This window comes from Balaenoptera borealis, assembly GCF_965194805.1.
Source record: "Balaenoptera borealis genome assembly, chromosome: 2".
In the NCBI taxonomy this organism is placed as follows: Eukaryota; Metazoa; Chordata; class Mammalia; order Artiodactyla; family Balaenopteridae; genus Balaenoptera; species Balaenoptera borealis.
This window is the reverse complement of record NC_138867.1, coordinates 182,011,068-182,026,030: the sequence shown is the minus strand read 5'-3', so window position 1 is coordinate 182,026,030 and position 14,963 is coordinate 182,011,068. Positions and strand designations below refer to the sequence as shown.

The 14,963-nt window shown below is 60.4% G+C and overlaps 1 protein-coding gene across 1 annotated transcript; it reads right to left on the bottom strand.

Moving 5' to 3' along the window:
- Positions 1-2,328: 2,328 nt before the first annotated feature.
- Positions 2,329-14,298, bottom strand: UBXN6 (UBX domain protein 6). The gene is made up of 10 exons (XM_082379257.1): positions 14,104-14,298; positions 10,634-10,797; positions 10,113-10,177; positions 8,921-9,049; positions 5,315-5,412; positions 4,624-4,699; positions 3,837-3,921; positions 3,380-3,730; positions 3,058-3,206; positions 2,329-2,479 (listed from the first exon to the last, which is right to left on the bottom strand). The coding sequence occupies exons 1-10, from the start codon at positions 14,184-14,186 to the stop codon at positions 2,354-2,356; spliced, it is 1,326 nt and encodes a 441-aa protein (XP_082235383.1). The 5' UTR covers positions 14,187-14,298; the 3' UTR covers positions 2,329-2,353.
- Between the last annotated feature and the right edge of the window lie 665 nt (positions 14,299-14,963).

The window sequence follows — 14,963 nt, the reverse complement described above, 5'->3', positions numbered from 1 at the left end:
CCATTGCCCTGGGCCCGAGCCCGGTGCTCTGTGCCGTCGGGTGTCCACTCCCCGCCCTGCTGCCCCCTCCCCGCCACGCGTGGACCTGTGGCATGTGTATAAAGCTTTACGCTTTGCAAAAGCGCTGTTCCACCTCTTTGTTGTGAAATCCTCAACCTCCCCACTGACCTAGTTCAAGGTGAGGGCTTCTCGGCAGGTGGCTTATGCCGGTTAATCCCTCCTGCCCCTCGGGTAGGCGAGCAGAGGTATTCCCCACCTCCAGGAGCTGAATCCTGGCTTCCAGAACCGACCTCTGGGTCAGGTCACCCCTCGGGAGTGTTGAAGCTGAGCAGCGTGGAGCCAGCCACGGCGCCTGCTGGAGCCCTGGCCTCCGAGGCCCTGGAGCAGCCCTCGGACGGGGCTGTGATAGGCCCCACAGAGGCGTCCGAGCATGCGCTGAGGGCCTGGGGCAGCTGAGATTTTGGCAGAATTCAGACTCCATCGGAACCGGGCTCCTGTCTGCCGGCCCCTCACATCATGCTGTCTTTGTTGCCGCTGTTCCCGAGATAGAAGAGTCGGCTGGCATCTCATTGTGAAGAATGGTTCAGTGTTGACTGTGGATGCACCCGAGACAGGGCGACACGACCCCAGCCCCAGGGAGCTCGCCATGTGGTGGCCAGGTCCCTGCCGGGCCTGCCTCTCCTGGCAGCACCCCAATCCTCCTGGAGGGGTCCCATTCCTCTCCAGCTCTGGATGGGTGGGGCTGACAAGCACCCCAGTTGTGGGGTGAGGACCCTGGCCCAATCCAGGACGAGCTGCTGCAGGTGGGGTGCAGCTGAGTGCCGGCACAGGGACAGGACGCAGGTGTGACTCCACCTGTGATGTGACTACCTGCAGCGGTCACGTTGCCTTAAACCGTTTTAGTTGCCACCTGACAATTTGCAGTCGACTCCTAGTAGTTGAGAGCAGAACGTGAGAGCAGGGTATCAAGCCGAGGCAGTGCTGGGTTCCGGAGATGAGGCGGCAAAGGAGGATGGGCCCAGGTCCTGCCCCCACGTGAGAACAGAGCTGCTGGCGGCCCAGGTGGGAGGCAAAGCGCGTGTGGCTGACGGGGTTACCAGGGAATTTTGTTTCAATCACATTTGGGGCCTGGATGCTTTAATCTCACAGTGGCTAGAGAACCAGCCACCACTGGCCTCCGTGAAGGCAAGGGTCCAGTAGGGGCCACAGCCCGGGGCCAGGCTGTGGGTGAGAGGGAGGGGACAATCCAGATGAGTGGTCAGGAGTGGGGGCTCAGGTGTCTCCCGGCAGAGGTGTGAGCAGAGGCGAGTGCCCGCACCCTCCAGGCCTTGGTCCCCCCGTCTGTGTTGGCTCCCCACGGCTGCTGCAACAAACCACCAGACTTGCTCTACCGGCAGTTCTGGGGGGCAGAAGTCCGACAAGGGCCTTACTGGCTCAGAATCAGGTGTCAGCAGGGCTGGTTCCCGCTGGAAGCTCTAGGGGGACTCTGTTTCTGTCCCTCTTCCAGCTGTTGGAGGCCAACCCGATTCCTTGGCACGCGGCCCCTTCCTCCACATCTCCCCGTCCCTTCTGTTTTCCTCCACGCATTAGAACTCACCAGGTTAACTCAGGGCCACCTCCCATCTCATCCCCAATCACAGGCCAAGTCCCTGTGTCACATAAAGTAACGCATTCACAGGTTCCAGGGAGGAGGACGTGGACATCTGGGGGAGCTTGCCCTGCGGGGCCTGCAAGGCTCCGGGGCCCTGGGAAGCGCTCAGCAGGGCTGGCTCATCAGGCCGGTGGGGACAACAATTAGGAAGGGGCGGGAAGTGAAGAGCTCGCCTCGGACGTGAGGGGCCCCTAGGTGCCCAGGCAGCCGCGGGGTGTCCGCCTGGGCCCACTTCACCGGGAGCCACAGCCGGGCCTCGCCTGCTGGCGGCTCTGCAGAGCTGCCACCCTGCGCCACCTCCCACGGCTTCAACTCACCACCGGGAAAGTAGTCAAACACCCTATTTATTCAGGTTTAGAATTTTACACACCGTGTCCTGACAGGCCCACTGTCTCGTTCTTGTGCCAGTCACCTCAGGGCTAGCCGCAGCCACCGGGGCCACAGCACACGGGGACTGGGCCCAGGCTTCTCTAAGCAGGCTACTAGTGGCTGCTCCATCCGGGTGGCAGTCTCGGCACGCGTCCACGGCCAACCAGCAGCCCTCCCCATGCCTGCGGTGCCCGTGGGCAGGAGGAGGTTCCGGAGGAGGCTGGGAGGCCCCGGAGTGGTGGGGGGGACCGGGGACGAGGGGAATGTGGAGGAAGCAGGGAGACAGCATGAGACAGACCCACAGGGGCTGAAGCCAACCCTGCTTTTATTTCATTAGAGCTGCTTGATGGCCGACAGGAGCTCGGGTTTCAGGACAGATGAGTCTGGCTGGGTCCCCGCAGCCCTGATGTCCGCTAGCACGGCTGCATCCCACGAGAAGGTCAGGAGGGCCGAGGGCACCTGCAGTGGGGTAAGAAGCCTCAGCCTCGCTCTGGCCTTTATGTGACAGAGCTCCCGCTTCACGTTCAAATCTTCCTGCTGGAGCCGGGGCCACGCACGCCTGGGGCCGCTCCCCGCCGCTGACGGCACACCCATGCGCTCAGTCCGTTCTCATAACAGGGGCTCCCCTGATGATGACCCGGGCTCGGGGACGCCCCCTGGCCTGGCTGAAGCCAACCCAGCATCGGGCAGCAGTCAGTACTTCCTGTCCAGGCCTCCCTGAATCAGGGTCTGACCGCCCTCCAGCCCCCTCCTGCACCCTCCCAGTAATTGCTTGCGTTTTGAACGCCACCTTGGCTCTGCGCCGCAGAGGACTCTAACACACTGGGCACATTCCCATTTTGTAGACACAGAGAAGTTACTCAAGATCACATGGCAAGAAGTGGAAAGGTGGGACTCACACCCAGGGAGCCTGGCCCCAGGACCCCTTCCCCTAATGCCATCCCCAACCGAAGAGCAACCCCCTCCTCGGGGGTTTGTGCCGATTCAACAAGAACCCAGAGAACCCGGATCCGCTGCGCGGGGAGCCCGTCACTCACCAGCCCGCACTCATTGAAGGCCAGGTTCTCGTCCTCCGACAACTTCTGCCCTCCCGAGGCCAGCAGCTCAAAAGGCAGCCAGTCGATCTGCAAGGCCTCCCGGACAAACGCGTACAGTGCTGCCACCCGCTCCCGGGCGTAGAAGGTCCCTGGCGGTGGGACAAGAGTGGCGCTGGAGCTCGTGGGAGCCCCCCTGAGCCCACCCAGCCCCCTGAGCCCTCGGCCTCCTCCCCCGGGACGAGCTCAGAACAGAGCAGGCTGCTCCCGCCGGCGCACGGCGGACCCGAGGCAGCATCGCCAGCACGCAGCACGCAGCACGCACCCTGGAGGAGGCAGCCGTCGGGGAAGCGCACGCGCAGCAGCGTGTACGTGTACTTGCGCATCTCCCTCTGCTCCTCCCGCTCGCGCATGGCCTTGGTCCTCAGCACGCTCAGCCGCTCCACGGCCTCTGACCGCAGCCGCTGCTCTCGCTTGAGCTCCTCCGCCGTGAGGTTGAAGAAGTCCGCAGGCAGGTCAAACTGGGAGGCCAAGGGCGAGGGCCGGAAGACCCGGCGCTGGCGGGCCAGCGTGGCCCGCACGGGCTCGGCGCGCAGCAGCTGCTCCTTGTGCTGCTCCAGGCTGTGGGGCTGGGCCAGGGCGGCCTCGCTCAGCACGTAGAACTCCTCGGGGCCCTCTGGGACACGTGGGCATGTCACTCTGCGGTGGCAGGGAGACCCCCGAGCCGGCCCCTCCCACCCCTGCCCCTGGGCTCAGCCACGGCCCTTCTCTTTTTCTCTTACCCTGGTCGGGGATCGGAAGCAGCACCTTCTGGAAGCCGATGGCCTCAAAAAACTCGTGGGTCCCTTCCAGGCAGTTAATGCGCTCCTGAGAGCGGAGCCAGAGGTCATGCGGGACACTTGGGGCCTCCTCGTGCCCCACCGGCCTCACTGCCCACCCCGCCCTTCTGGCCCAGAGTCCCGTCTCAGAGCGGCCACTGCCCCTGGACAGGATGAACCCCCAAAGCTGTCTGCAGGGGTGAGCTCACAGAGGTCCTGGGATCCCAAAAGGTCAACACCAGGGTGAAGGAGGCTGAACAGCCAAAGGACAGCGGAGGCTGGGAGTCCCCAGAAGCGGGGGAGGCGGGCTCTGGGATGCTGGATGTGGGTGGGGACCCCCAGGAGAGAGCGGGGCCCCACCAGCTGCACGGGTACCACGGGCCAGAGTGCTAGGACCCCGCGATTTCTCCACAGAAACCAGAAGTCTGCGTTTGCGTGAAAAATCTCCCCCGTGCCGATGTGTTCCCAGCTAATTCAAAGAAAAGTCGAGTCACGCCGTGGGCTGGTGGCGAGAGCAGACAGTGTACGCGTACTGTGCTCGTCCTGCGCTCACGAAGCCCTCCCTCCCTGCCTGGCACCTTCTGCCCACCTCAACTCCCAAGCCCTGCAGGGGCCCTTCTGCAGCCGGCTCTGGCCACCACCGGCTGGCTGCAGCCCAGCTGCTCCCACCGCCAGCCTGGGTCCTGGGTGGCCTCACAGGCCCGGCCACGCCGGCCACCCCAGGCTAAGTCACTCTGGTGGCAGCCCTCACCTGGAACACCTTGTTCTGAAGCTTGATCTTCCGGTACTTCTCCTCCTCGGGATGCAGGTGGATGTTGTCCAGGTACCTGGGGCGGACAGGGGAGAGCAGCTCAGAGCCACACCGGCTCGTGCTAAGAGTGACCCCCCGGGAAGGCTGCCGTCACACCCTGGACACCCCATAGAGCCCAACCCCTGGTGCCCCTGACACTGGGCCTCCTCCTCGGTCCTGCCTCCCCCTGAGGGCACCAAGGAGCCACCGTGGTGGGGGTGGAGCAGGCAGAGCCAGAGCTGATGGGTCCCCAGAGCCGGCTTGGGGGTTGCTGAGCAACACAGACTTCTGGCCCCACCCCCGACCTGCTCCCATCAGAGGAGTTGGCGGCCCCACCCCCGACCTGCTCCCATCAGAGGAGTTGGCAGCGGGGGAGACCCTGCCTGCTTCACATTCTTCTGATGATCCCAAAGGGAAGCCAGGGTTGGGAACCCCCAATTCAGTAAACCTCTTCGTTCTAAAGACTGGTAAACTGAGGCCCAGAGAGGCCAAGCCCCTTCCCCGAGGGCGAGGGGGAGTGAAGTGTGGGACCTGGCCTCACAGGGTGGGGCCTGGCCTCACTCCCATGGCCGTGCTCCCTCCGGGGCCCCTCAGCCGGTGGCGATGGAGGCCCAGGAGCTGGCACCCCGGTGGGAGGGGGCCACCCACTCACCTGGCGATGGTGTCCACGCCCAGCTTCACCCGGTCCCGGTCCTTGTTGAACGTGTGGATCTTCATGATGGAGGCGGCCACTGGGTCGGTGGAAAAGTGCTGGGAGGAGGGAGGAAAGCTGAGTCAGAAAGCGTCCACCTCAGGGCCTGGAGGCCATGCCAGCCAAGCAGCCAGGTCTCAGCACTCAGGTGGCAGCAGTGACACCGGTGACAACAGTAAGAACTGTCTGACAGCAGGCCCTAGCATGGGACCAAAGCAAACTCAACAGCAGAAAAAGGAGGAGGAAAGCCCTTTTGATGACTCCAGCCTGGGGCCTCAGCCCTGCCCTCACGTCTAGGGAAAAGAGGGCGATGGCAGCCCGGGTTACGCCACTCCTCAGGTCGGCGTGACACAGACCTTTGCCTACCGCTCTGGCTTTGGCGCCCAACGCCAGCACTGAGCGCGCCACCAAGGGCGCAGCAGCTGAGTGCCCGGGACCCGCTGGCCACCGCGGACCTGCCGTCCCTCCTCATCCCCCATCCCTACGAGGGACGTTCTAGAAACAGACGGAGGTGGCAGAGACAGGACGCAAAAGAGGTCTGTGACCTGCGGCTGCCTGGTCACTCCTGGGGGAGGCAGGATAGTGGAGACATCACTGACCGGTCCCCGTGCCTCGGGGGCTCCCCCTGCTTCCCTGGGGAGAGGAGGAGCTGCAGATGGAGAGGTCACAGGGCCCACAGTTGATCCCTCGACCGGCCAGCCTCTGGGCAGCCCTGGGGACCCTGCGAACAGCACCCCAGCGAGGAGAGGCTGAGAATGGATAACTAAGGCGAGGGGCAAGACTGGGCAGCAGATCCGCTCACGCTCTGGACAGCCACTGCACACGGCCACACCGTGTGGTCTTGTTTCTCTGCAGCCCCAGAAAGCCACTAGTTACATGGCGAGTGGGGCTGGCACCCGCGTCAGCCCCAAAGTCATTTGCTCTGCCTGGATAATGGTGGGGGTGGGGCCTCCCTGGCGGTCCAGTGGTTAAGACTCCACGCTTCCACTGCAGGGGCCACGGGTTCGATCCCTGGTCTGGGAAGTTCCGCATGCCGCGAGGTGTGGCCAAAAAAAAAAAAAAAATGGTGGGGGTGAACAGCTGGGTCACCAGAGGTGATGAATCAAGAGCACAGACGACCTGGCCCACTCAGATCTACCCCTGGGCAGCCCCACAGAAGCCCAGCCACAGCTCCTGGAAGGCAGCTGTGGGGCTTCCACCCTGCCCCAGCTACCTTCCCTCAGCTACACTGGGGTGAGCCTTCAGCAGCCACAGCTGTGTCACTTAGTTGTCTGATCTGAACTGGGCCAGCTCTCCTGGGAGCTTCAAATTGGGACCCAGCCCAGTCTGCCAGTAAGTTGCCAGGGTAGGACAAAGAGACGTGGAAAGGCAGAGAAATCGGGTCTGCAGAGAAGCAGCAGTAAGATGGGGGGTGTCCTCAGGACACGGCTGAGCCAGGCTCACCGCCCCCTACTCCAGCCTCCTCAGGACAAGCACACCCACCCACCCAGGGAAGAGCTGCAGCTCCAAATGCTGTTCTCAGATGTTTCCAGGCAGCCTGCAGCCTTGTTTAAATTAGGACCAGGGTGCACGAACGGACAAGGGGACAAAGGAACAGACACATCCAGAAAGGAACCGAATCCACGTAGGGATTTACTTTGTGATAACGGCAGATTTCACAGTGGCCAAAAGACAGGTGTTTCAATAAATGAGGACTGGGGAAAACTGGATAACTATCTGGAAAAAAAAAAGAAATAACACTAGCTCCATGCGTCCTATTCTACAGAGGTATAATTCTAGTGGGATCAAAGCTTTAAACATTAAACAAAGCAAACAACAAAAGACAAAACAGAAAAGCACTAGAAAAACCATGGAAGAGTTGTTTTAATCCTGAAGTGGCGAAGGCCTTCCTAAGTAGGTCACAAAACCCAGAAGCCATAAAATAAGGCCGACACATTGAATTACATAGAGATTAAAAATTTCTACATGGCCATATGACCATAAGCCAACTCTAAAAGTAAACAACTGGAGAAAAATATTCACAACTCAGATCATAGGCAAAAGACTAGTTTTCCTAATATGTAAAGAGTGCCTACAAATCAATAAGAAAAAAAAAAACACCACCCAACACAAAAATGGGCAAAGGATGCATTCTCATATGAAAACACAGCCAACCTAAGCCAAAAAAAGGAAATGCAAACTAAAACTATGCTGAGATATTATTTTTACCAATCAGTTTGGGTAAAGACAAAAACTGTTTGGTAACCCACAGTGACGACGGGGGACAGGGAAATTGGTATTTTCTCACACACTGCTGGGTGAGTGTGAATCAGGACAACCCACATGGAACTTCATCTGGTGACAACTATCCAAAGCCCTACACGCTGTCCTCTGTCCCAGCAACTCTGCTTCTGGAATGGAGCCTACAGCTCAAAGTGATGTACAGACAAGGTTTTCATCATAAATATTGTCCTCACTAGCAAAAGACTGGAAACTTCCGACACGCTTATCAACACGGGGTTGGTTAAAGAGTCAGGGAACAATTTGCCGTGAGTCATCACGCAGTCACTGTGGAGAATGCAGGCTTTCAAACCGCTCAAGAAAAAACAGAGGCATGACAGAGCCAATGGGGTAAAAATGTTAGCAACTGGCAAATGTGAGTAAGATGGGCAGAATGACATACATATTTGTGACCTGATCCCTGGAACCTGGGAGTATGTTAAGTTATGGGTCAGGGGGTGTGGAGGTGACAGATGGAGTTAAGGCTGCTGATCAGTGGACCTTAAAATAGGGAGATTAGCTTGGATTAGCCAGGTGCGCCCAATGGAATCACAAGGGCCCTTAAAAGGGGGAAGAGAGAGAGAGAGAGAGAGAGAGAGAGAGAAGCAGAGAGATGGCAGCTGGGAAAGACCTGGCCTGGCACCGCTGGCTGTGAAGACGGAGAAGGAGCCATGGAGTACAGACAGCCTGACTCCCCCTAGGGCTCCCAGAAGGCACACTGCCCTGCGGCCACCTTGACTGTGGCCCCGTGAGACCCAAGTCCCACTTCTAATTTCCAGAATTATAAGAGGCATGCTGTCTGGAGGCACCAAGTTCGTAGTAATCTGTCAGAACAGTAATAGGACACTCCCACCCTGAGTAAAGGATGTTCACGTGTTCTTTTTGTTCTCCTTGCAATTTTTCTTTAGGTTTGAAATTATTTCCAAATACAGAGTTTTAAGGGGGAAAAAAATGTGGAAGTTCTTTCTGTACTGATATAATACCTAGCAGTTTCCACGTCAGGCGTGAACGGTACATTACCTTTTACGTAAAACACACAGCACGTGTGGCAGACATAGATGCATCGGTAGTTTGTACATATTTGGAGCATCTCTGAAAAGGGGCCTAGACTACTTACAGCTGCTGCCTCAGGGAGAATGGCCGCGAGGTGGGTGGGAGGCGGCTTTTCCCCGCCTACCCTTCTGTATCTTGAATTCTGTTCCTCAGGTAAGTATTCCCTCTTTAGAGAGGTTAGAGTAGAACCACAGCATATGCTCTGTGCCATCCGGGCTCCCGGGGGGCGGCTCCGGCACCGGGGCCGGCACTCACCGAGAGAATGGCCTCTCTGATGCAGGCGTCCCGCTGGTCCTTCCTCAGGATGGCCCCTGTGAACGGGCAGGTGAAGTACACTCCGGGCACTGCCAGGTGTGTCGAGCCCTCCTCTTTGGGCTTGGGCACCTGGGAGGATGGGTGAGGGTGTCTGAGCCTAGACTGTGGACAGAGGCCACCCCGAGCCGCCCGAGTGCCACAGTCCTGAGAGCCTGGCCCTGGGAGCCAGACATCCTGGTCCCAATGCTGTCCCCTCTGCCTATTAGCCATGGGACACCGTGGCCCAGTGGCCAAGACCCTCTGAGCCTGTCTTCTGGTCTGTAAGATGTCCTCGAGGGACCACCTCAGAATTCAACAAGGTAAGGAACGGAAAGCGTGGAGCAGCTCTGGACACGGTGTAAGTGCTGAATTGATCGTTCCTGCTCTTCCCGCCCCCCTACCTGGTGAGGAAGGGGCTTTGGTGGGAGAGTGAGGAGTCATGGTGCCCTGGACGAGTCCCAGCCTTGCTCTGGGCCTCAATTCCTAGGTAATATCCAGGGTCCCTTCCATTCTGAAATTCAGTGAGGCCTCACAGGTGGTGCTGCTCAGAACACCCTTTCTGCCAAGTTCTCCTTTGAGGCCTGCCTCCTCCAGGAAGGCCTCCCTGACTACACCAGTCTCCGTGGTGCCCTCCTGTATCCGAGGAAGGCAGCAGAGGGCAGCGCTAAGGCTAAGGGCTTTGGACTCAGACAGACTGGGGTTCCAGTCCTGCCCCTGCTGGTTTCGAGGTGCATGACCAAGGGCACCGGGCCTCACCTCTCTGAACCTCAGTTTTCTCTTCTGAAAAGTGGGAACTGTAACAGCACCTACCCTCATGGGGTTACAGGGGAGGGAGGGGACTTAACGGAGGTGCAGTCCCTCCCCCAGGGCCTGGGCCTGGTGTCATTAGGTGCCAAGCACGCAGGTCCCAGACGACACCGCCCTCAACCACGGGGATCCCCAGCGTCCTGAGGCCAGAGATGACCTCGACCCACCCCGATGTCCCTTCTGCATCTCCCCACCCTCTCCAGCACCAGATGCTTACCGCCCAGGGCTGGGCACCAATCAGACCAAACGCAGAAGAGAGCCCAAGCGGGCACTCCAAGGGCTCCCAGCTCCCCTGCCCGCCCCAGGCCACCCCTTGGGTGTCGTGCTGCCATCGTGATGCTTTTACCGGGTTGGTCCCTGGGGTCTCCGGGCTCCCACTGACAGTTGCTTCAGCTTGAAGTTCCTTTCTCACTGGGGGGGGAGAGGCAGGGACGGGTCAGTGTGTGAGCCAGGCACACCATTCCCCAGCCTGGACCCTCATGTGGGTCAAACTCTAGTCCTTCCAGCTCGAGGTCCTCCCAGCCCGCCAACCTCTCTGTGCCCCCAGGCTGTGCCAGGCCACGTGCTCCTCCTCCTCTGAGTCCCAGCCCTCCCCTCTGCAACCTCCCTGACATCCGTGCTGCCCAGACCACAGCAGACCCCTTGGCCTTTCCACCTGCATGGCCCCTTTGTGGACTGGCTCACAGCTGTGATTTAAACCCTCCTCCCACCCCGAATCGCTGGCTGTGAAATTATTTTCAGCCAGAGCCAAGCACAGGACCTGGAACGCATGAGAAGTCAAGGATCAGCCTCGAGGACAGAGGGGCAGTGGCCTGCCCCACCGCCCCCCGTCCCCACCCCCGTGGCCCAAGGACGGCCGAGGCTCACCCTGGCTCCGGATGGACTCCTGCGACGTGGGGCCCCGCGCCCTGGGCTGCTTCTGCTCGAGCCGGGCCAGGGCCGCCGCGGCCGCCATCTGCGCCTCATCGGTGGGTCCCTGGCGGGGCTGCCGGAGCGCCGGCTTGCTGGGCTTTTCTTTGGGGGCCTTCTCCCTAAGGAGACGCGGAGGGACCGTGAGGTGACGTGGGGGCAGACAGAAGAGCTTTTGTCCCTCTCCCACTTCTGCTCCTGCCCCAGCAGACAGACATGGGCCTCTGCCCCAGGGGCCACCAGACGGGTCTAACGCAGACGGAGGAGCCTCGGGAGGCAGACAGTGACTCTGCTCCCCGCCCTGCCCGCCACTTTGGACAAACCCTGCACCGGCCTGGGCGTCGGAGTCATCCTCTGTCAGGCGAGGTAAGAGCACACCTACCGTTCGCAGGGGCTGACGCTCTTCGCCCCCTTCCCTGGGCGAGAGGCTCCACCCTTACTGTCTACGAGGGTGAGACATGGAGGCTTCATCTACTGAGCACCTACTGTGTGCCAGACAGCGCGCCAGGAGCTAGCTGTCGCTCGGCGCGTCTATTCCGCATGGCAACATGCCTCCCAGCGAGCGCTCCAGACGCCCTTTCACAAGCCCCAGAGGGCCACGGAAGCTCGGGCAGCGGGCCAGGCCGCACGCAGGCCCTGCGTGGAGTGTGTTACAAGGATCTGGTTTAGGGACTTCCCTGGCGGTCCCGTGGTTAGGACTCGGTGCTCTCACTGCCGTGGGCTTGGCTTTGATCCCTGGGCAGGGAACTAAGATCCAGCATGCTGCGCAGCATGGCCAAAAAAACCCCCAAACAAACAAAGATCTGGTTTAATCTCCCCTCCACCCTGGGAAGTAGGCAGGGTGATCATCCCACGGGATGGGCAGCTTCCTAACCCAACCTAGCTCGAGAGCGACCTGGCCTTGACGTTCCAGCAGAGATGGCCTTCTTCCCACCAGGGTCTGACTCACCTGCCTCACCCTCCTCCTTTCCTCAGGACCCTCTCCCGATGCCAGTAGTTGGAATCATCTGTGCTATATCTCTAGAACCTTCTCAGGAGCCAAGGCTCTGAGTTCATGGCCCTCATGCTTCCCGCTCTGCTCAGACACCCGGGCAGCCCTCTTTTCTTGTCCCCAGGCCTCTGGGAGCTTCCTGCCCATCCCGGCCCCTCTCTCCAGCCCTCCCAACAGCTGAGAGTTCCAGGTCGAAGAAAAGACAAGTCACGTAGTGCCACCCTAGCCCCATCTTTCCATAAAAACGCCATTTTTCCAAGACCCCTCACTCACCCGCTTCATGGCTCCTCTGGGCAGCCAGAGGGATCCTTCTAAAACCCAGTCACTCCTCTGCACAAAGCCCTCTCATCCCATGCAGGACAGAATCCTGCAGCTTCCGCACCCTACAGGCCCTTCACGACCTGCCCCTTTCCCTTGTTCACTCCTATCTAAACTCCCTGCTGTTCTTCACACAGACCCAACCTCCTACCACAGGACCTTTGCACCTTCTGTGCCTTCTACCTGGAGTGTTCTGCCTGGGAGGGACAGGCACCGCTTCAACTGTGTGCGTGTGTGTGTGTGTGTGTGTGTGTGTGTGTGTGTGTGTGTGTGTGTATGTGTGTGAGAGAGAGAGAGACAGAGAGACAGGGGTTGATTTCCACACAGCTGAGTCTCACCTCATCCAGCTCTCGCTCAAAAGTCACCTTCTCAGAGAGGCATTCCCGGACCACCTAACAGTCACCCACATGGCTCACTCTCTGGACCCTGTTTATTTTTCTTCAGGGCCCATCTTTCATCGTTTATGTGTTGTTCTACTTGTCCTTCTCTCCCCACTACAACGTGAGCCCTGAGAGGGCACGGATTTTCATGCCGTAACAGTGCTGGACACACACCCTCGCACGCACCCTGAGTCTCCAGTCTGGCTCCAGGCACGTCACAGAAGCTTGGATCTCCGTGTGACTCCCCTCTCCTGTCCTCCCAGGCCTCCAGTCTGACACAGCCATCAGCCCCCACCTCCTTCCTGTCACACACAGTCCCAGCTGCACCAGCCCCCCACCTCCACCCACTACTTGAGGAACAAATGAATGGACCCCCTTGTCTGGCCCACCGCTCTCCCTGGGCCCCTCTTAAGCTGCCCTCCTCTCCCTGTCACCGCCCCAGGCTCCCAGGACCTGCACTTCCCTCCCGTACTCATGGATCTGACCCTCATGGGCCTCCTCTGTCCCACTACTCCTTTGTCCCCTCCCAAGAACCCCAGGGGCCCCCAATCCTCGTGACAGATGCCCTGATGTCCTTGCCACGCACCCGATCTCCCTCACCCACCCCCACTGCCTCATGATGCCCCACCACCCCTTCCTGCCAGCCTCCCTGCCTCTCCTCCAACCCCCTCCCAGCTCCGACCTCTTCACAATCCCTTCCATTATGCCTCACAGACCCCTCCCCAGGCTGACCTCTTTCTTCAGTCACTCCCCATCCTAAACCCCCTGGGGCCCCCCAGCCCCCTCTGTAGCTCCTGGTAGCAGCCCCAGCCCCTCCTGAACTCCCTCTTCTCATCCCATCCCCCCCAGTGGAGCCTCCTTCTCAGCCCACCGGCCCTCAGTCTGGCATCCTCACCTGGTCCAGCTCTTCACTATCCTCTGCACAGCACTGGCCCCTCACGCCTCCAGTGTGGCCCCAGGCCCTTCTCTTCTCCAAGTCCTCCCCAGATAAGTCTCAGAGGCCTGGAAATGCAGGCCACCTCCCCTCCCCTCCCAGGTCACCCTCGGGGCCTCCAGGCCACTCAGCCATCACCCACGAGGCCCCCCACCTCCTTCCAGTCGCAGACTCCCCCAGCTCCCCACCTCCACCCACCTGCCTCCCTTCTCCTCCCAGACCTTCCTCAGCCCCTTGCAGCACCCACCACCCACCCACCCAGTGCACCCGCACCTCCCAAGTCCCTGACCACCCTTCCAACAACGCCTCAGGCTCCCTGGGCTTCCAGATTCTCAACCCGTCCTCCCTCCTGCTCCAGAACCAAGGCCCAGACCCCTATCGCCACAGAGTCTAAGCCTCACGACTTTTTGCGACCCCAGCTCTACTTGTTTCTCCAGGCTCAGTCCCCAATCTCTGGTCACCTAGATTCCCCCAAGCCCTATGCGATGCCTCTTCAGGGCCCCTTCTCCGCATCCCCGGCCTCTCCCTTACCGCCCGCCCTAACCTCCTAGGGTCTCCAGGGACCCCCCCCCCCTCACTTTCTGCAGCCCCGCCCCCTCCAGCCTCTCCCCCTCCTGCCCCGCCCCCGGTGGCCTCCCCTCCCCCCTACTCCCACTCCCTCCCTCTTGCCCCGCCCCCCGAGGTTTCTCCCCACGCTCTGACTCTCTGCCGCCCCTCCCCGCCTCTCGTCTTCCCTGGCCTCCCCGCCCCTCCGCCTCCGCTCATCTCCGCCCCCGGGCCTCAAGCCTCAGCGCCTGTCACGCACCCCACCGACTCCATGAGCTTCTGACCGGGCCCCGCACTCTTGAACTTGACGTCGGCCTTGATCTCTTGGAAGAATTTCTTCATGGTGGCGGCAGGCCCGGCGGCGGGGGGCCGCGGGGGGAGGGGGCCGCAGGGGCCAGTAAGGGAGGGGCCGGCAGGAGCCAACAACCGGAAAGAAAATACTGGGCCGCCGGAAGTCCCGCCTTCCCGAGGGCAGCCCACGTGACAATCGGTCTGGCGCCGCTTTCTAGATGTCCGCGCCTTGCTGGCCCGGAGTGAGCGCTCTGCACTGTCGGACCGCGTCTCGGTGGTTCTCCTGGACTCTGTTGCCAGGGGCAACGAGGGCGCTTCCAGCGGGAGGCTGTGCTTGGGCGCCTTCCACCGCGTTCCCCAAGGAGTGACAGGAGAGGGAGGGACAGACCTACGACCCCACGGAGAAAGCGCTGGCCTTGTCCGTTTCCCTCCTCAAGAACCATCTCTGGCTCCCCAGCGGTTACGTGATAAGGTCCCAACTCAATATGGGGGCATTCAAGGTTCCCACAAGGCAACCCGGTGGTCCGCCCTAGTAGTCCCCCACGCACACAGTGTGGGAGAGAATGAAGAGGATGCACAGAGCTGGGGCTTGGGGACCCACGATGGCGGACCCCAAGGGTTTAAATTAAGGAGATCGGGAGATTATCCTCAGAGCATTGACGGAGTTTAAGGAAGAATGGAAGAATCTGGTGCCGCCCAAACTTTAACCTTCCTGAATTTCAGTTTCCTCTCTATGAAATGGGGATAAGAATAGTACCTGCTGGACTTCCCTGGCGGCGCAGTGGTTAAGAATCCGCCTGCCAATGCAGGGGATACGGGTTCGAGTCC